At 38.0% G+C, this 21,720-nt stretch overlaps 1 protein-coding gene across 3 annotated transcripts in view; it reads left to right on the top strand.

Annotated features, from left to right (window-relative positions):
* CCDC171 (coiled-coil domain containing 171) overlaps positions 1-21,720 on the top strand; it is a 313,810-nt gene that overhangs the window by 54,514 nt on the left and 237,576 nt on the right. For all 3 annotated transcript variants that reach the window (XM_037061926.1, XM_037061927.1, XM_037061925.1), the window contains 3 exons: positions 8,400-8,492; positions 12,515-12,675; positions 20,096-20,234. In XM_037061926.1, the coding sequence (XP_036917821.1) occupies positions 8,400-8,492; positions 12,515-12,675; positions 20,096-20,234 (393 nt within the window). The remainder of the gene's footprint in view (positions 1-8,399; positions 8,493-12,514; positions 12,676-20,095; positions 20,235-21,720) is intronic.

The following is a 21,720-nucleotide window of genomic DNA, read 5'->3' as shown; positions in this document are numbered from 1 at the left end:
ATGTTGATGTTCCTCTAGCACCCTCTGCTGGATGTAAGAATTAATTCATCAGACTAGAAGGTTTAGAATATTTGTTAGGAGGTCTACTTTAATAATATCTAATAACAAAGCCCACTTTTGGAATGTCTTTGTTTAAAGATTTAAAGATTTCATTTGCTTCCCTTTCTGATAAGTTGATAGTTTTAGTAATAACAAAACAATTTTTCAACTTGTTTTCTTCTGGCTATTTCATTCAAAGGTAGGAAAGTATGAAAATATAGATGTGATCTCTGGTTTATTATTTCAACCCATTTCATTTCAGTCTAGATAAGAAAACTCTTCTTGATCTGGAGTGAAAATGAAGTAACTACTAATTAATATGACTTAGCATATATATAAGAAATGAAAAGAAGACAGTTCTTTTTATCAGGGAATCACTATTTCATATTTTAATAACATATAAGACTACTATTTTGATGGAGAAACTTATGTGTATGCTTTTTGAAATCTAAAAAAATATCATCCTTGTTAGACTGGTTTCTTTCCTTTTTCTGCCCTTTGTTAGCTGTTTCTTGTTCTAATCCTTTACTCTCAATGTCTATAGGCTATTTTATTGTAACTGGTTAGACTGTCTCTAACTTACAGAACCTAAAATGAGCATACTGAATACTGAGAAAGTTGACTTTAATCCTTAATTAATTTTTAAAAGATTCTATTTATTAATTTTTAAGAGAGAGGGGAAGGGAGGAAGGGAGAAAGAGAGGGAGAGAAACATCGATGTGTGAGAGAAACATCAATTGGTTGCCCCTGGCCTGCAACCGAGTCATATGTCCTGACTGGGAATTGAACCGGCGACCTTTTGGTTATTAGGACAGCACTCCATCCACTAAGCCACACCAGCCAGAGCTAATCTTTAAGTACAGGAACTTCATCGTGTAGTGGTTATTTTTATTTATTGTTTATTTTTACTGATATTGGGCCTACCTCAGATAATGCTCATTTTAACCTGGCCAAACATAACAATTTCTCTGCTGCAGTAGGTACCATGCTTTATGCTTACAGTGGATGGGGATCCCTTGTTCTCAGGATTCGACACTAGCACCAAGAGGGAACTTTTATTTGGATATCGAGAGGCTTGATTTAAGTGGCTGTCATTTGTTTGACGTTGTCTTTGGTTCTTACACTTAAGAATTGTTTTATTTTTTTGAGATATACTTCGTATACCATAACATTACCCCTTTAAAAGTATACAATTCAGTGGTTACTAGTGTAGCCCCAAACGTGTGCAACATCACCACTGTCTAATTCTGGAGCGTTATCATCATTCCAGTGAGAAACTTCATGCCCATTCGCCATCAGTGCTCATTCTTCCCTTTGCCCCTGGTTACTGGCAAAGTATAACTGGTATACTTTCCATTTCTATAGATTTGCTTACTCTGGACATTTCACAAAAACAGAGCCATACAATAGGTGGTCTTTTGTTTCTGGGTTCTTTCACTTGACGTGTTTTCAAGGTTCATCTAAGATGTAGCATATATTGGTACTTAATTTCATTTTATGGCTGAATAATGTCCCATTGTATGGATAAATCATATTTTGTTTATTCATTCATCAATTGATGGACATCTGGGTTGTTTCCACCTTTGGCTATTATGAATAATGCTGTATGAATGTTTGTGTATACATCTTTGTTTAAACATGTTTTTATTTCTCTTGGTGTTTGCTCAGGAATGGAGTTGGTGGGTCATATGGTAACTCTAACTGTTTTGAGGAACTGTCAAAATGTTTTCCATAGTGGTGGCACCATTTTGCATTTCCCTCCACTAATGTATGTGGTTTTCAGTTTTTCTGCATCCTCACAATACTTGTTATTTCCTGTTTTAAAAATTACAGACGTCATCGTGTGTGTGAAGATGTATTTCTTTGTGGTTTTGATTTGTCTTTCTCTAATGACTTGTGATGTTGAGCATTATTTCATGTACTTACTGGTCATTTGCATATCTTCTTTGGAGAAATGTCTATTCGAGTCATTTTTTCATTTCAAAATTGAGTTGCTTTTTAGGGGGAGGTTAGGGAATAAAGGGATTGAGCAGACAGGGAAAAGGGACTCATGGACATAGACAACAGTGTGGCGACTGCTGGGGGAAGGGGGTATAAGGGAGTACAAAGGGATAATGGAAAAATGCAATAAGGAATATAAAAAAATAAAATCTACATTTGGAAAAAATTGAATTGTTTGTCTTTTTGTTGTAAGAGTTCTTTATATATTCTGGATGCTAATACTTATCAGTATATGATTTGTAAATATATTCTTTAGGTTTTCTTTTTATTTTCTTTTAAAAGAAATATATTTTATTGATTATATTGTTCAAGTTGTCCCATTTTTTTCTCTCTTTTATCCCCTTCCACCTTGCAACCCCACCTTCCAGCATCCCTCCACCTTCATGCGTCCCCACCCCCCACCGCCATAGTTTATGTCCATGGGTTGTGCATGTAAGTTCTTTGGCTTCTACATTTCCTATACTATTCTTAACCTCCCCCTGTCTGTTTTATACCTTCCAATTATGGTTCTTATTCCTTTTTCCCTCATTCTCCCCCTTTCCCCTCCCAGCTTATAATCCTCCACATGATCTCCATATCTGTGATTCTGTTTCTGTTCTGTTGTTTGCTTAATTTGTTTTTTTATATTCAGTTGTATCTGATAGTTGTGAATTTGTTGCCATTCTAATGTTCATAGTTTTGATCTTCTTTTTCTTAAATAAGTCTTTTTAACATTTCATGTAATAATGGGTTGGTGATGATGAAATCCTTTAGCTTTATCTTGTCTGGGAAACACTTTATCTGCCCTTCCATTCTAGATGATAGCTTTGCTGGATAGAGTAACCTTGGTTGTAGGTCCTTGCTTTTCATTACTTTGAATACTTCTTGCAAGTCCCTTCTTGCCTGCAAGTTTTCTTTTGAGAAAACAGCTGTCAGTTTTATGGGAACTGTTTTGTAGGTAACTCTCTGCTTTTTCCTTGCTGCTTTTAAGATTCTCTCTTTATTTTTAACTTTTGGCATTTTAATTGCAGTGCCTGGGTGTGGTCTTTTTGGGGTTCCACTTGTTTGGAACTCTCTTTGCTTCCTGGACTTGTACATCTATTTCCTTCATCAAATTAGGGAAGTTTTCTTTCATTATTGTTTCAAATAAGTTTTCAATTTCTTGCTCTTAACTCTACTCTTTCTGGCATCCCTATGATTTGGATGGTGGTAAGTTTGGAGATGTCCCAGAGGCACCTATACTGCCCCTCCTTTTTTTGAATTCTTTTTTCTTCTTACTCTGGTTGAATGCTTATTTCTTTCTTTCCTTCCAGATCGTTGATTTGAATCCTGGCTTTATCCCCTTCCCTCCACTGTTGTTTTCCTGTAGACTTTCTTTATTTCACTTAGTGTAATAAAGTTTCTTCCTTTAGGTTGTTGCCATACTCAGTCATTTCTGTGAGCATCCTGATTACCAGTGTTTTCAACTCTGCATCTGATAGGTTGGCTATCTCCGCTTCATTTAAAACGTTTTCTGGAGTTTTGTTCTGTTCTTTCATTTGGGCCCTATTTCTTTGTCCCCTCACTTTGTCAGCCTCCCTGTGTTTGTTTCTGTGAATTCAGGTCGAGTTGTTTTGACTCCCTGTTTTAGTAGTGTGGCCTGTCGTAGAAAAGGCACCTGTAAATTGTGTGGGACAGAGCCTTAGGTAATCACCAGGGTGGGGCAAACTGCTTCCCCACTTTGTGGCTCTGTGTGTGGGAGGGCTTGGAGAGGGGACAGGACCTCTGCCTGCCTTCTGGAGGTTTCCTGGGCACTTGTCTCGTGCCACTGATGCCCCTCCAGCTGTTACCCTGGTACTGAATCCCAGAGGAGTTGGGTCTGCATATGTTTTTAAGTCTGTGCGGGCCCTTTAAACCTACTCTCCTAAAAATCCTGCAGTTTCTTCTGCTGCCCTAATCCCCACTGGTTTTTACAGCCAGAAGTTATGGGGACTTATCTTCCTGGATCTGGAACCCTGCACTGTGTGGTCTGGCCTCGGGCTGGGATCCCTCGCTCCCAAGGTGTCCTTCCTGATTTTTATTATTATTTTTAATTTTTGAGCCACACCAGGCAGGTCCCCTCCCAATTTTTATTCACCATAAGGGAATGTGGGACCTCCCTTTCTGGTGCCATCATCTCTCTGCACCACACCACGACTCTGGGGCTCTCTGCCCATTGAGGAGTCTCTGCCCCTCCTACCCGTGTGGATGAATGTGGCTCTAAATCCTTGGTGGTTGGACTTCCATACAGCTCAATTTTCTGACAGTTCTGGGTACTAATTGTTTTGAAGTCTAGTTGTAGTTCTTTTTGTGGTTGTGTCAGGAGGCAAAGTATGTCTACCTGTGCCTCCATCTTGACTGGAAGTCCCTCTCTTTCTTCCTTCTTTCTTTTTTTTAAACACGTGACATTTTATTTATTTTTCTTTTTTTTAAAGATTTTATTTATTTCTAGAGAGAGGGGAAGAGAGGGAGAAAGAATGGGAGATGAATATCACTGTGTGGTTGCCTCTCATGTGGCCCCCGCTGGGGGCCTGACCTGCAACTCAGGCATGTGCCCCAATTGGGAACCGAACCTGTGACCCTTTGGTTTTGCAGCCTGTGCTCAATCCACTGAGTTATACCAGCCAAGACCCTCACTTTCTTGATAATGTTCTTTGATACTCAAAATTTTTAAATTTTGAAGAAGTGCAGTTTATTGTTTTTTCTTTTGTTGCTGATGCTTTTTGGTGTCATATCTCAGAATCGTTTCGTTTCTAAATCTGAGTTCATGAAGCCTTTTCCCTGTTTTTTTTCAAAGAGTTTTATGGTTTTAGTTGTTATATTTAGATCATTGATCTCTTTTGAATTTATTTTAATATATGATGTGAGGTAGTGGTCCAAATGTATTCTTTTGCATGTATAGATCTAGTTGTTTTAGCACTATTTAATGAAAAAATGTTTTTTTTCCATTGAATGGTCTTAGCACCGTGGTCAAAAACCAATTGACTGCTGATACACAAATTTGCTTCTGGACTCTCAGTTCTTTTCTGTGGGTGTAAATGTCTGTGCTTGTGCCAGCCCTGGTTGGTCACTGTGGTTTTGGAGTAGTTTTGAAACCAGGGTATGTAAGTCTTCCTACTTTGTTCTTTTTCAGGATTGTCATGTTGACTTTTTGAGAAGTCCTTTAGTAAAGATAATTGTTTGGATTTAATCCTCTGTTTCTCACATCCTTATGGTGATAAAACTGCTTTTTCATATAATAGCTAATAATATTGCATGGGGCTAATATTTAGTGTGAGTGTGATACAAGTTCTGAAAAAGGTGGAAGTGAGTACGGAGAGAATATTTCCCTTGATTTCTCTTAATATCCCAACAATTAGGAATTGGTTGGTTTGAAGTCCTATCTTCTCATTTACATTTTCTGTTTGGGTATGAATGACTTAATTCATTCTAATGATTTTTTTAGTTGTCAAATATAATTTTGCTGGGTAAATAATGATACCAGCCCCATATGTCCTCATTAACCTTAATACCTTTGCTTTTGTTTCTATTTAAGAGAACTTTTCAATATGGAACATTTAAATCACACGTGAAAGTAGAAAGAATATTATAATGAACCCCATGTATCTCTCACTGATCTTCAACATATATCAACTCATGGCCAGTATTGTATCATGAATACCAACCCCCCATTTGTAACCTCCAGCATGATTATTTTATTTGTTTATTTATTAGTGACACTATTACAGATGTTCTCCCCTGCACTACTCCTCTTCCCCCCTCCCTGCAATCCCCACCCCCCTAGCCTTTACCACCCTGTTGTCTGTGTCCATGGGCTTTGCATATATGCAGATATGTTCTTTGGCTAATCATTTCCAGTCCCCTTCCAATCCCTCCCCTTAGTGACCTTCGAATCTGTTCCATGTGTCCATGTCTCTGGTTCTATTTTGTTCCTCAGTTTATTTCATTCATTAGATTCCGTATGTAAGTGAGATCATATGGTATTTGTTTTTCTCTGACTGGCTTATTTTACTTAGCATAATAATGTCCAGGTCCACCTGACTTGAAGCAAATTTAGACATCATATAATTCTATCCATGAACACTTTAATATGTATTTTAAAAACATTGGTGTTTTAAAAATACCAATTATTATTATACCTAAAAAAGTAATAATACCTTAGTATCATCAAATATCCTCATTTCCAGTTTTTCTTCATATCTTTTGAGTCTTCATACTGAACTATGGATATTTTCTGGTTTCATCTTTCAATGGTATGCCTGTTATTTCAAAATATTCTAGCAGTATAGGATATAAATGTTAGATTTTTACCTTCAAGAGTTTATACTGTACTCAAAGTATTATTTTATCCTTTTGGATTTAAATTATTTTTAGACCCAAAAGAATCATATTTAGACTTACTGCTGTGTCTGGCCTGTGGAGAAAGTCTTTTCTAGTATAATAATAAAGAGTTATTATTGGTGGAGTTGCAAAATTAAATAAAGCAAATAATTAAGTGTAAGAAATGTTCTGTGACTTTCATGTTTGTGTAACACAGGGTGAGTAGATCCCCGAGCAAAATTACTTCTTGCCTGTGATGAAGGCGGTTAGTAGGAAGTGGTGTCTAGAAAGGCCTCTAGAGAAGACAGGATACTGGTGTTTATTCTCTGCTCTTTTATAGACATTATGCAAATATGCTTTGCTCAAAGAAAAGTGTAGTCATTTCTTACTTATTCACATACTGCTTGATAAGTTTGTGGATTGCCCACTTTTTATCTATGTCCTTTCTTGTTGTAACTCATTACCATCTCTGTAAACAAAAAGAAATGGGAAGAGAAAAGCAGAAAAATCAAATTAATCAAGTCGAGAGTTTAAAAACAAACTTCAGCTTAGGCGAAATAATGAGTGTTAGTAACAAACAGAAACTTTTTCCTTGCTCAGATTATATCTAGGAAAGGAAATCAAATTAGCCTTTTCCCACCACTACTGAACTACCTGTGTTTGACAGACAGGGCAGGCTTTTCTTTGCTGCTCTTATCCCAAGACATGCACAGCCGGGCATTCCTGTAGGCTGGCCCCAAATTGGCCTTTGGTCATGACCAGTTCCTTCTTCGGGACTAGGGATCCAGTGCTTCCTTCCAAGGGTTGTGTGTTCTCAGATACAGAGCTCATCCTCTGCTTCTTCTAGAAGCTGGATCATGCCTGAAAAATTGGTAACTTGAACTTCATCGTAATGAAAACTTCTGCTTTGTGGAAGACTGTGTTAAGAGAATGTAAAGGCAAGCCGTAGACTGAGAGTCAATATTTACAAATCATATATCCAATGAATGACTTATCTCCAGCTTATAAAATGAACTCTCAAAACTCAAAAATAAGAAATCAAGCGACTCAATTGAAAAACAGGGGAAGGTTTGAGCAGGGACTTCACCAAAGATATGCAGATAGCAAATACACACATGAAAACCTGCTCGACGGTATTAATTGCAAACTGACACTAAAATGAGATGTCATTATATGCCTGTTTGAATGTCTAATCTTCTCTATTCTCCAGAAAAGAAAAAGAAAACAATGACTGTCAAGTTTTGGGGAGGATGGATAAAATTGGAAATTAAAAAAAAACAACAGTTCGGCAGTTTTATAAAACATTCAACGTACACCTGCTATTTGACTCAGTCATGGTACCCTTCACTGTTTATCCCAGAGAAAGGAAAGTGTATGTCCATACAATGCTCATTATAGTTCTGTTTGTAACAGCCCACATTGGAAGCAACTCAGGTGCCTGCCAGCAGGTGAAAAGATACATCACAGGCAGGGATCTGCCCAGGGGAACACTTTCACAGTGAAAGGGAATGAACTATGACACATGTCCCCACATGGATGACCTCAAAATAATTTATGCTGGTGAAAGAGGCCAAAGAATAGAGTACACACTTCATGATTCGATTTATGCAAATTTCAGAAAACAAGCTGATTATAGTGACAAATAGAAGATCAGCAGTTACTTCTGGATAGAGAGATGTTGGTGAGGGTTGGGAAAAGGAATTCCCAAGGGGCACAAGGAATTTCTCAAGGGATAATGGGAGTATTTCTTGTCTTGATTATGGCAATGATTTTATGGGTCTATGTGTGTCAAAGCATATCAAATGATACACTTTCAATATGTGTGGCTTATTATATGGAAATTATATCTTAATAAAAAGGAAGAAGAAAGCAAGCTCTGGGGCCTTCTTCTGGAGCATGACTTTTACATTCCTGCAAAGTAAAGAAAAAAAAAAAGTAGGCCATGGTAATCTACAGTGTTAATTATAACTCTAGGTTATAGTCATCCATATCCACTTTAAATAGTGGTATTTATTTAAAACAAACTTTTAATTTCTTTTTAGGCAACTACTCTCAGAGTGAGGAAATTAGAAGAAAATATTGAAGCAGAAAGAGCAGCACATTTGGAATCAAAATTTAACTCTGAAATTATTCAGGTAAAATGTAAACAAAATATTTAAAGTGTATTTTATTGATTATGCTATTACTGTTGTCCCAGTTTTTCTCCCTTTGCACCCCTCTGCCTGGTACCCTCTTCCTTCTAGCAATCTCCCCCCCCCCCCCTTAGTTCATGTCCTTGGGTCATGGACATAAGTTATTTGACTTCTCCATTGCCTATACTGTTCTTAATATCCCCCTGTCTATTTTGTACCTGCCCAATTATACTTCTAAATCCCTGTACCTTTTCCCCCATTCTCCCTGCTCTGCCCCCTTTCAGCTGATAACCCTCCACATGAACTCCATGTCTGTGATTCTATTCCTATTCTAGTTGTTTGCTTAGTTTATTTTTGTTTTTTCATATTTTTGTTTTTTAAAGGATTTAGTTGTAGTTAGTTGTGAGTTTGTTGTCATTTTAATGTTTATAGTTTTGATCTTCTTGTTCTTAAATAAGACCCGTTAACATTTCATATAATAAGGGCGTGGTGATGATGAACTCCTTGAACTTGACCTTATCTGAGAAGCACTTTATCTGCTCTTCCATTCGAAATGAAAGCTTTGCTGGATAGAGTAATCTTGGTTGTAGTCCTTGCTCTTCATCACTTTGAATACTTCCTGCCAGTCCTTTCTTGCCTGCAGTGTTTGTTTTGAGAAATCAGTGGATAGTCTTATTTAACAGGGGTTTTTTTGGTATGGATTTTACTAAGCTGGGAAAAAACAGCATTATATTCAGAGAACCAAGGTGTGCGTTTAGCATCGGTAGCCTGTTGTTAAGACACTCGTTATCCTATTTACTGTAAGGATATAGTTGAGCATAGTCTTTAATGTGTTAGAGGAGGTGTTTGCACAGTACAGCCCACAGGCCAGATTTCAGTGCTTGTTCCTGTGAATTTTTATCTTGTCTACTTTTATGCCACAGTGGCGAAGTAGAAGAATTGTGACCGACACCTCATGGCCTGCAGAGTTCAGGACATTTACCATCTGGCCCAGAAAGATTTGCTGATCAGTGTTCTTTTTATAAACACCGAAGGGATGAGTTTATTTTTGAAAATATCCTGTGTATATTGCTTATCAGTGTGTTAAAAGCTGAAGGTGTAAAAGGTGAAGGAGCTTCTTTTGAGACTTATATTCCATTACCAGAAGTACTATATGGATACAGATATATAGATAGATGTCTAGATAGAAATATGAAATACTAAGTACTATAGGAACGTAATAAGGAAGATTAAGTCTGAGAGGGGAATTAAATGAAGACATCCTAAGAAAAGTGCCCTTTTCCCATTCTTAGAGAATGAGAAGGAATTTCTAAGTGAAGCTATGCATTTTAACTGGTGGTGGGCAAATCGCTGCCCGTGGACCAAGTCTGACCTGCAAATAGCCTACTCTGTACATAAGGTGTTGTGTAAAGTTCCATGAGTTGGACATTCCTTAATTTCATTTGGATTTGTTTTGAAAACTTAGATTTTCCCCTATATTAAATTTTTCTTACTAGAAATTTGCAGGTTCATCTTATTGTTTTAAGGTCTTTAAATGAGATGCAAATAAATTTGTAAGAATTTTATACTTTTTAAAAACTTTTTTCTTTAATGAAAAAACCCTTTAACCTGCAAAATTCTCAGAAGCGAGTATTTGATGTGTCTGCATATTATGCAAACTTGTATAAGGTAAGCTTTTTCTTTTTAGAAAATTACTGGATCACCCAAAATGGTAACAATAAGCAATAAAGTTGAAGTTTTAATTTCATGAAAGAAGTATAATTCAAAATTAAGTTTTTCTTTATGCCTATATCACTGAGAATAGTTAGTAAATCTAAAAATGGAAATTATTACATGTATTTTTTAATTATGTAGTTCCAATTAGTATCTGATTACACTATGACAGGAAAAAAGTAGAAGTTTATATTTGAACCTTGTATCGATAAATATTGACAAATATTACCAGTGAGGGACACCTAATGAAATCTAGTTTCAGACTAGTTTAAAAGCAAAAGAGACTACCAGATAATTGTAACTAATCACCATCTTGTCATAAACTGTAGTTAAATATATGTTTGAAGTGTTCTCTTATTAAATTTGCTTGGATACTGTGTTATAAAAATGAGCAAGTAGTTTCAAAATTTTTGATTCAGATTGTTCATTTGAAGTCAATTTTTCTTTCAGTTGGATTGGTTTATCATTTGTGATTGAGTGTGCTTATTTTGTGAAGGAAGATAACAATGTAGTCAGAAGAAAATATTTCCTATGTTAATTTTACTTGTAAACATTGGATTTAGACAAAACAGCAGAGAAAAATAATGTTTAAAAGAACAAGTTTGAAAATTTACAAAGTTGTGTCTACATACATAAAAATGTTTCAATTATGCTGAAATATATCCGCATAATTAGAAAGATTTTTTGTGATTATTATTTGTATAGATTAATTTATGAACCATTTTCATATAGTCTTAGGCTCCATTTCTTGGCAAGTTCACCTTTCCTAGTTCATGTTGTGTTTTACCATCTCTGCAAGGCTTGTCCCAAGCAGGGGTCCCAGTTTTTCTTTAATTTCATGGCCCTTTGTGCACACCTCTGCGACAGGAAGCACTTACCACACGCTCCCGTGGTCTGTTCTCTCCTAAAGACTGAGTGCCTCAAAGGCTAAGACTCTGTTCTTTCACGATGATTATATATATTTTGAGCAGTAGCACATTGCGTAGCACATACCAAGTGCTTAAAAAATTCAGACATTTATTAAAGAAATGATTTAATATTAAATATATTAGTGTTAAATATATTAATTATCCCATTAGATATTTTTAGCAACCCCGTAGATAGTTTTCATATTGTTGTTACTATTATTATTGCTTACTTGTTTACATATGAGAAAACTCAGGCTTTTGGAATTTTAGTCATAAGCCCAAGATCATATAAGTTAATTTGCAAAGCTGGGGTTCAAACCTGAGTTTGTGGTTCTACAGCCCATCACCTATGTAATATGAAACATTTTTTCTATCCCCTTCTTTTTTGAACTTTAGCAAACTATTTTTACTTTAGTTTTCTGAAAAGGCAAAATGTCCCCATAGTTCAAAAATCAAAACAGTACTAAACGGTCCAGAACTTCTGCTTTTACTCCTCTCCTTCCCGTTACTCCATCCTCCTGCCTACTGCTTATTCTTAGGTTTTCATTTGTTTACCTGAAATACAGCATGCTATATATGAGGATCTGGATTTGCTCTTTTCAATGTATATTTATACTGCTTGGAAAACTTTTTTAAAAGTTACTTTGCTTCCTTTTTTTACAGCTGCCTTTTCTTTTATGGGAATACACTTTCTCTATTCTATTGTTGGTGTAGATAGGGAATACGAGTTTTAAAATGTTATATTATGTAAAATTTTAAGTATGTGCAAAAATAGAGCCAGTGGTGCACTGAACCGCCCGTATGCCCATCACTCAGCTCTAGGATTTACCTCAGGCCAATTGTGTTTTACCTGTTACCCTGCCCACTCCTCTGCCCTCGGGTTATTTTGAAGCAACACCCAGATATCATATTACCATTCAGATAAATATTTCCATCAAGTAGTGCTATTTGATAATAAGAAAAACCTCACTGTATAGTAAGACATCTCCAGAAATAAAAAAAAATGTTAATTTTCTTAGTCTTATAAAGCCTATGATATTTTTCATAAGAGGGGGAGCATAATTCCCTTTAGGTTAAAAAATCCACTCACTTTATTATATTTTATAAAAGAAGAATCCAAATGGGTTAGAAAGTCAAAATTAGGCGCTTGGATGGGGTCAGGTTGTATTATATCAGCCTACCCTCTTCCTTAGCATAATCAGCACTATTGTTCCATCTTCCTCCCTTCCGTTAAATTTGTTGAGAAAGAGAATGAACTGTCTTTTGTTTATTTCCCCTTTTATACCAAAGAAAAAAGAAGTGTTTTGATGAATGGTGGTCTGCTGTTGATGAGGTATTCTACTCAGTTTGAGATTGATGCTCCTAGCATTTCCTTGCTTGAATTACTTCTCTGTCCTCTGGTAGTTGCGGATTCGAGACCTTGAAGGAGCTTTGCAGGTAGAAAAGGCCAGCCAAGCAGAAGCTGTTGCTGATTTGGAAATGATCAAGAATGAATTTAAAGAAGTTGAAGGTGCATATGAGCGAGAAAAGCATAATGCACAAGAGAGCCTTGCAAAACTAAGTTTGTAAGTGTCTTACTGTAAAATGCTCCAAATTAATATAAAGTTTATGAAACCTATGTGTGTGAATGTGTAGTCTTTTAGATGTAGCTCCCATTAATGTCAGTGGTAGTTCATAAACTGTAATTATACTTCCCAGTGCAGGTTAGTATGGAAATGCTCTTTTCGATTTTTAAGTATCATGGCTATTCCAAGTAGTCTCAGAAATGTAGTTCTGAACACTAGAAAGTAAATGTATTAATGTATTTTATTTATTTTATTTTTAAATTATCATTATTATTTTTTAAGATTTTATTTATTTATCTTTTAAAAAATATATTTTATTGATTATACCATTACAGTTGTTCTATTTCCCCCTTCATTCCCCTCCACCCTGCACATTCCTCCCCCCCTTTAGTTTATGTCCACGTGTCTCAAGTTCTTTAGATTCTATATTTCCCCTACTATTCTTGCCCTCCCCCTATCTATTTTTTACCTACTGTCTATGCTACTTATTTTCTGTACCTTCTCCCCCCTCTCTCCTCCTCCCTCTCCCTTGTTGCTAACCCTCCATGTGTTCTTCATTTCTATGATTCCGCTCCTGATCTAGCTGTCCTCTTGGTTTGCTTTTGTTTTAGGTGTGGTTGTTAATAACTGTGAATTTGCTGTCCTTTCACTGTTCATATTTTTCATCTTCTTTTTCTTACATAAGTCCCTTTAGCATTTCATATAATAAGGGCTTGGTGATGATGAACTCCTTGAATTTGATCTTATCTGAGAAGCACTTTATCTGTCCTTCCATTCTAAATGAAAGCTTTGCTAGATAGAGCAATCTTGGCTGTAGGTCTTTGGATTTCATGACTTGGAATACTTCCTTCCAGCTCCTTCTTGCCTGTAAGGTCTCTTTTGAGAAATCTGCTGACAGTCTGATGGGAAATCCTTTGTAGGTGACTGTCCCCTTATCTCTTGCTGCTTCTAGGATTCTCTCCTTCATTTTACTCTTGGGCAATGTAATTATGATGTGCCTTGGTGTGTTCCTTCTTGGGTCCAACTTCTTTGGCACTCTCTGAGCTTCCTGGATTTCCTGGAAGTCTATTTCCTTTGCCAGACTGGGGAAGTTCTCCTGTACTATTTGTTCAAGTAAATTTTCCACTCATGGCTGTTTCTTTTCCCCTTCTGGTACCCCTATAATTCGGATGTTGGAATGTTTAAATATGTCCTGGAGGTTCCTGAGCCTCTCCTCATTTTTTTGAATTCTTGTAACTTCACTTTTTCCTGTTTGGGCATTTCTTTCTTCCTTCTGGTCCACCCCCTTGATTTGAGTCCCTGTTTCCTTTCCATCACTATTGGTTTCCTGTGCATTTCCCTTCATTTCACTTAGTTTAGCCTTCATATGTTCCTCTAATTTGTGGCTAAAATCAACCAGTTCTGTGAGCATCCTGATCACCAGTGTTTTGAACTGTGGATCTAGAGGCTGGCTATTTCCTGGTCACTTAGAGTTATTGGCTCTGGGCTTTGAGTTCTTCTTGAGCCATATTTTGGACTGTTCATGCCTGTTATGTATGAGGAGTGGAGCCCTAGGTGTTCACCAGAGCAGGGCAACTCAGTCGCTGGGTTGTGATGCTGTATGTGGGGGCGGGGTCAAAGAGGAGCAATGGCAGTCCCCTCTGCCGCCTCCCACCACTGCCACCGCAGCTGCCACCGTCACCGGGCTCCCCCTCGTTCCGTCCCACTGTGCGAGCACGCCAATGTGCAACCGAGGTCAGCCCTCCACCACTGGGTTCGCCTGCTGGGGACTGCGCGGTCCGTCTCACTGTGCGAGAATGTGCGACTGCAGTCAGTCTGCCCCACACCTCGACTGGATCCGTGCTGCCTGCGTGTCTGGGTTGGGGGATCTTTCCTGCCCGACCCTGCTCCACTGCTGGCTCCGACCCTCTCACTGGTCCCGGTTGAACGGTTCGTTGTTGTCAGACTTCTGTATAGTGCAATTTTCTGTTCTTTGGCTGTGTCTTTGTTTACTAAACCTTTGTTGTATTCAAACTTGGTTTTGGGAGAAGGTGGAGTGTTTCCTCAAAATATCAATATTTCTAAGGTTTGGGTAATGTACTGTAAAAGACTTGGTAGATTTGGGGTCTTTAGGATAAATCATACCTTTAATTTACAACTTTGAGAGTGGGAAGTTTTGGTATAGAACATTATTTTACCTGATAGATAGAACTTTTTAGTGAATGACAATGATGAGGTTATAGAGAAAATGCTGACTGAACCTCGCCAGTAGCTAAGGTTCTTAAGCTTCTGTTTCTTTCCAGGTAGCTCTAGGCAGGCTCTCATTAAAAGTCACAAGGAGGAAAAAAGTGGAGTGTGTATTTTTGAGCTGTAATTTTGGTCAACATTTTCATTTTGTAAGAATGAATATCCCTGTGTGAAATTGTTTTAGGTAGAATGTATACATGTGCATTAAATGGCACATATATATGTTTAAAGAGCTTAACTGAGAATTTGACAATAGGCTATTTTAACAAATATGTATTATTTATAATTTTAGATAGACTATATATGTTCTGTATTTCCATAATCAAGTTTTCTTAGTTATAAATTTTTTCCATATAAAACTTATACTATTGAACTAAAGGTTTTCCCTATTTTTATTTTAGAGTTTTCAACATGTCAAGTCTTCACTAACTGTGGTAACTGATTGCTAAGCAATGGTAGGGAAAGGAGATCATGGTAATCTTTAAATCTAGTTTAAATTTAAATTCAGTTTAAAACAACACTAGTCAAAGATCTGCTACAGATTGGACTCAATCTAAGTTTGCTTATTTCATCACATTCAATTTAGGAACTTAAACTTTTTTCTAAGTATATCACTCAAAAGTATAAAAATAACAAAAGCAGGCCCTAGCTCTTATGGCTCAGTGGATTGAGCACTGGCTTTCGAATCAAAGGGTTGTTGGTTCAGTTCCCAGTCAGGGCACATGCCTGGGTTGCTGGCCAGGTCCCCACTGTGGGGCACACAAGATGAAACCACACATTGATGTTTCCCTCTCTTTCTCCCTCCCTTCCCCTCTCTCTAAAAATAAATCAATAAAATCTTTAAAGAAAAATAACAAAAGTATTATAATTTAGTGCCATTATTATTATTTTCTTTCTTGGCAAAGGATAGTGCAAATACGGCTATTGGTTAAAACTTTCTGGCTGACCAGAGGGGAGGGGGGAAGGAATTTCAGGGGGAAAGGGGAAGGGTTTACAGGAACAAGTATAAAGGACACATGGACAAAAACTAGGGGGGGTGGAAATGGGACGGAGATGGGAAGGGCTGGGGGGAGAAACAGAAAGACAGAAAACTGTACTTGAACAACAATTAAATAAAAAAGAAAACACTTTGTTACTGTTGTTACATTCTTAGATGAGCTTTTTTGTTTTTCTTAAAAAAATAAAGTGGGAATCTGGTAGGAAAGGTACCTTTTTCCTGAAAGATTCTTCCTCCTTGTCCTTTTCCTTCTTTGCCTTAAGCCCTCATCTTTCAAGTCCCGACTCTTCTCTGTTGGAATTCCAAGAGAGGGCCTTCGATCAGTCCTTGTTGTCCTCCTGCCCTGCGTTCCCTGTGGGAAGGGCTGTTGGCAGAAGCGTAGTAGCCAGCTTCTTTGGATTGTGTGTGAGATTCATGAGAGCAAGGGGATGGTCCCCATTTCAGTGGACTCAATTTGGATTTTATTTATAAAATAGCACTGAATAACAGTTGCATTTAGTGTTATATTTGCTAAGTAACAGTCATTTTTAGTTAAAATTTGATTTTGAACAACTTAACACTTGGACATAGTCTAACATGGAAAACAGTACTGTTAAGTTCGTGAAAAATAATAGTTTCTTACTCATGGCTCTCTGATGCCAGTTTCCACTCATTTGACGTAATTGCCTTTAATTCTTATTGATGTTTCCTCTGATATTTAACTTCATACTTCTAAGTAACATTTATATTCTACCACTTTTTTGTGTTTTTTTAAAATTAATTATTAAAAGATTACTATGTTTATTTATTTTTTTAAAGCCTTTTAAATTTATTTTTAGAGAGAGGGGAAGGGAGGGAGAGAAACAATGTGTGGTTACCTTTCACATGCTCCCTACCAGGGACCTGGCCCACAACCCAGGCATGTGCCCTGACTGGGAATCGACCCAACAACCTTTCAGTTCTCAGGCTGGCCCTCAATCCACCGAGCCACACCAGACAAGGATACAGTTTCTATCATCAAAAAGACAAGACCATACATGTTGGCAAGGCTATGGCCGTGTACCCTTGTACATGGTTGGTGGAAATGTAAATTGGTATAGTCAGTATGGAATATAGTATGGAGGTTCCTCAAAAGATTAAAAATAGGCCCTGGCCAGTGTTACTCAATTGGTTGGGCATCATCCTGCAAACTGAAAGGTCATGGGCTCGATTCCCAGTCAGGGCACACGCCCGGGCCGTGGGTTCAGTCCCTGGTTGGGGTGCATGCAGGAGCCAACTGATCAATATTTCCTTCTTACCTCGATGTTTATCTCCCTCCTTCCCCACCACCTCTTTCTTTCTTTTTTTAAAATATATTTTATTGATTATACCATTACAGTTGTTCTATTCCCCCCTTCACTCCCCTCTGCCCCCACACTCCCTCCCCCACCATTCTCCCCCCCTTAGTTTATAACCACGTGTCTCAAGTTCTTTAGATTCTATATTTCCCCCACTATTCTCGCCCTCCCCCCTATCTATTTTCTACCTACCATCTATGCTATTTTCTGTGCCTTCTCCTCCCTTCTTCCCCTCCCACCCCCCTGTTTCTAACCCTCCATGTGTTCTTCATTTCTATGGTTCCACTCCTGATCTAGCTGTCCTCTTGGTTTGCTTTTGTTTTAGGCGTGGTTGTTAATAACTGTGTGTTTGCTGTCCTTTCACTGTTCATATTTTTCATCTTCTTTTTCTTATATAAGTCCCTTTAGCATTTCATATAATAAGGGCTTGGTGATGATGAACTCCTTGAACTTGACCTTATCTGAGAAGCACTTTATCTGTCCTTCCATTCTAAATGAAAGTTTTGCTGGATAAAGCAATCTTGGCTGTAGGTCTTTGGATTTCATGACTTGGAATACTTCTTTCCAGCCCCTTCTTGCCTGTAAGGTCTCTTTTGAGAAATCCGCTGACAGTCTGATGGGTACTCCTTTGTAGGTGACTGTCCCCTTATCCCTTGCTGCTTCTAGGATTCTCTCCTTCATTTTAGTCTTGGCTAATGTAATTATGATGTGCCTTGGTGTGTTCCTTCTTGGGTCCAACTTCTTTGGCACTCTCTGAGCTTCCTGGATTTCCTGGAAGTCTATTTCCTTTGCCAGACTGGGGAAGTTCTCCTTTATTATTTGTTCAAATACGTTTTCCACTCGTGGCTGTTTCTTTCCCCCTTCTGGTACCCCTATAATCCGGATGTTGGAACGTTTAAAGATGTCCTGGAGGTTCCTAAGCCTCTCCTCATTTTTTTGAATTCTCATTTCTTCATTCCTTTCTGGTGGGATGTTTTGTTCTTCCTTCTCGTCCATTCCATTGATTTGAGGCCCAGTTTCCTTTCTATCACTATTGGTTTCCTGTGCATCTCCCTTCATTTCAATTAGTTTAGCCTTCATATGTTCCTTTAATTTGTGGCTATAATCAACCAGTTCTGTTAGCATCCTGATAAACAGTGTTTTGAATTGTGCTTCTGAGAGGCTGGCAATTTCTTGGTCGCTGAGAGTTATTGGCTCTGGGACTTTGAGTTCTTCTTGCACCATCTTTTGGGCTGTTCGTGCCTGTTCCATAGCAGGATCAGAGCCCTAAAGTGTTCACTAGAACAGGGCAACTAACTTGCTGGGTTGTGACGTTGTATGTGGGGGTGGGGTCAAAGAGGGACAGTGGCTTCCCATCTGCCACCTGCCGCTGCGGCTGTGGCGCCACAGCCACCACTGTCACCAGGCCCACGCGTTTCGTTCCACTACATGTGAGTGTGCCACCGCCGTCAGCCCTCCACCACTGGGTTCGTCCCCTGGGGGCTGTGTGGTCCGTCTCACTGTGCACGAATGTGCGACCGCAGTCAGTCTGCCCCACACCCCGACTGGTTCTGGGCTGCCTGCGCGTCTAGGTCGGGGGATCTGTCCTGCCTGACCCAGCTCCGCTGCTGGCTCCGCCTCTCTTACCGTCCCCGTCGAACGGTTCGTAGTTGTCGGACTTCCGTATAATTCCGTTTTCTGGTCTTTGGGTGTGTCCTAGTTCTCCAAACCTTTGTTGTGTTCAAACTTGGTTGTGGGAGAAGGCACAGTGTTTCCACCTATGCCTCCATCTTGGCGGAAGTCTACCACTTTTTTGAGTTTCACTTTTAGATGTTATCGAAGGCTGTTACTTGTTTATCTCTATTGTACTCTTTTTTCATACACCACACACTTACTCATTTCTTCCCTCCCTTCCTTCCTTTCTTCCTTTTTTCCCTTCCTTTCTCAAACCCTAACCCGAGCCTTTCTCCATTCTGGGCAAATTGCTTTCTGGCTCCCTTTTCACAGTCGTCCTGGGACTTCCCTTCACTATCAACCTTGGAATTCCGTCCACTTTTCTTCTATATTAGATGTCTTGTTTGCTGATTTTGTGCCTTCTTTGTTTGATTAACTCCCTTGTAAAGTAGCTTCTTGAGAATTTACACATTAAAGGGAAATTTTAAAACCTGCTTTCTGAAAATGTCTTTTTTTGAGCTTTACCTTCTTGCATAGTTGAGATGGCTAGTCATTCAGTTTTAGTCTCGAGACGTTTGAAGTCATTTGGTGGATTATGTATAACAACTTTTAAATTAAAGTAATTCCAAGCTATATTTCATCATATGTCCATGCAAGAACATAAATACAGTGTAATGTTACACTGAACAAAATTTAAATGGGAAGTCCTATCCTTTGAAAAGAAATTCCTGTGTTTTCATGGTGAATATGAATGATTTTTTATTATTCTTGTTTTGGATTTTTTATGCCACCATACCAGTTCCACTTGCATGGACACTCATGAATAAAACATTGGCTTCATTTCTAAATTTACACTTTAACTGGGAAATTATTTGATAGGACTGTTGTGTCTTGAGGCAGTTTCTGAGTTAGTTCATCTGTGGTCTGTGGGTTTGGTTCCTCACAGATAGCAGTGAGACCAAATCAACACTAAATGTAGCTTGCGTATAACAATGGGTATAGGACAAGTATCTGCCAACAAAAGCGGGGGAGGTGTTATTCATTTAGAGTCTTTCATTTAAGAATGTGCAACCCTTTTTTATTAAAAAAAAAAAAGAGAGGTGAACTATTGAAGCCCATTGTCTTGAAATCAGGGTGTATAGTACATTTGCCAGTCATCTTAAAGGTGTGTGATAAGACTTCATGAAAGCATGTTTGAAGAACTTGTTCTGACATTTTAACTTTTCAGATTAGAAAGAGAGTATTTCTCCAAAAACAAGAAATTAAATGAAGAGATTGAGGAACAGAAGAAAGTAATTACAGACCTTTCAAAGAGACTCCAGTATAATGAAAAAAGTTGTAGTGAATTACAGGAAGAACTTGTAATGGTAAGGATAAAAAAACCCTATGGCAATTATTTTATTGGATCACATTTGATGTTTAACAGGTTTTTTTTTCCTCACGGCATGCCAGATGATAATAGTATGAAAGTAATTTAGTGACATTGATATAAAATTTCAAAATTAGAGATGCCTGTTACAACTAAGATGCGCATAGTAAGACCTCTCTTCTTTGGAATTGGGAAAACTAATCAAATATGTGTAAACTCTGAATTATAGAATGTTTTAAAATGTACTCAGTGGTTTTTATCTATCATTTTAATTTTAGGTGCGTAAAACAATGTCACCCGGGTGGATGGGGGTCGGGGTTTGTAAGTAGTAGGTCTAATGATTTCGAAGACTCCCTTCTGTCGTGATTTGCACCTGGTTACTTTTCTTCCATTCTGCAATAAACTAGCTTTCACACCGTCACTGGATTTATCTAACATATTGATCTATTCTTGTTACTGTTTATTCAAAAACCACCAATGTCTCCTGTTGCTCTCAGAACCAAGTCCAGCTTTTTGTCTACGCCCCTTTTCTCTGGCTCCATGTTAACTTTTCCGGCTTCTTCTTTTCCATTGCTTTACTTCATATCTTCTTGCTTTTGTTCAGGTTTTCTTTTTTCTTTTTTTACCCACATTGACTAAAATACTTCTTGTCTTTTTTTTACTAATAAATTCCTTTATGTCCTGTAACACTGTGCTCTGACAGCCTTGCAACCTGTGCGGCTTTTGTGGTCCCATCTTTCCCACTTTATTTTCCACCTAATGTCGGAATTCTGCTGCTGCCCCACTCGGTGTGTCTTTAGTGCTTTGTTTGGCTTTTTTACTGTAACGTGCACCTGAGCTGGTGTGTACTATCTGTCCTAAAAACTGTGATCGTGTTGAGGTTAGCTTAATTCTTGTTACATACCAGGATTACACTCTAGTTCTTGCCTCAGAAACATTTATTAGGTGGATTTCTTTGGTTGATGCAATATTCTCCTACTCTGCAGTTTTCTGGGAACCATAACAGAGAGGGCATAAAGTGTATAGTAGTATCCTATTTCCTCTTTGTCTTGTTCTACACACACACACACACACACACACACACACACTAACACACACTTTCTTCAGATGCTTGGCTACTTCAATTTCAGTTATATCCCACAACTCTTAGTGATATCAGTTGTGCAGGGAAATGAGCATTTTTTCTTTCTCCTTGTTAAAACTTGAGGTTCTACTGTAATTCTAATACTAAGTTATAATACTAAGAAGTGGTGACCAAATCAATTCTGTCCAGGCAGAAAGGTAATGATAGGTTAATCTTGAAACTGTCATTTTAAAGTGATCTAGTTTTATATACCTTCTCCATGCCACTGAAGGTAGTCAATGTGCTCTGATTTAGGGGTTGATATTGCTTGCTCTGTAGTTGAATTTGTTGTTTCCCTAGGGTGGATGTGGGGTTTTACAAAGCCTTGAGCTCTGTGTCGCGTACTCTGGTGCCTGCTTAG

Source organism: Sturnira hondurensis, unplaced genomic scaffold (genome assembly GCF_014824575.4).
Source record: "Sturnira hondurensis isolate 20B ecotype Veracruz unplaced genomic scaffold, ASM1482457v3 Scaffold0013559, whole genome shotgun sequence".
In the NCBI taxonomy this organism is placed as follows: Eukaryota; Metazoa; Chordata; class Mammalia; order Chiroptera; family Phyllostomidae; genus Sturnira; species Sturnira hondurensis.
Note: the sequence above shows the minus strand (reverse complement) of the source record. Positions and strands in the feature narration are given on the sequence as shown.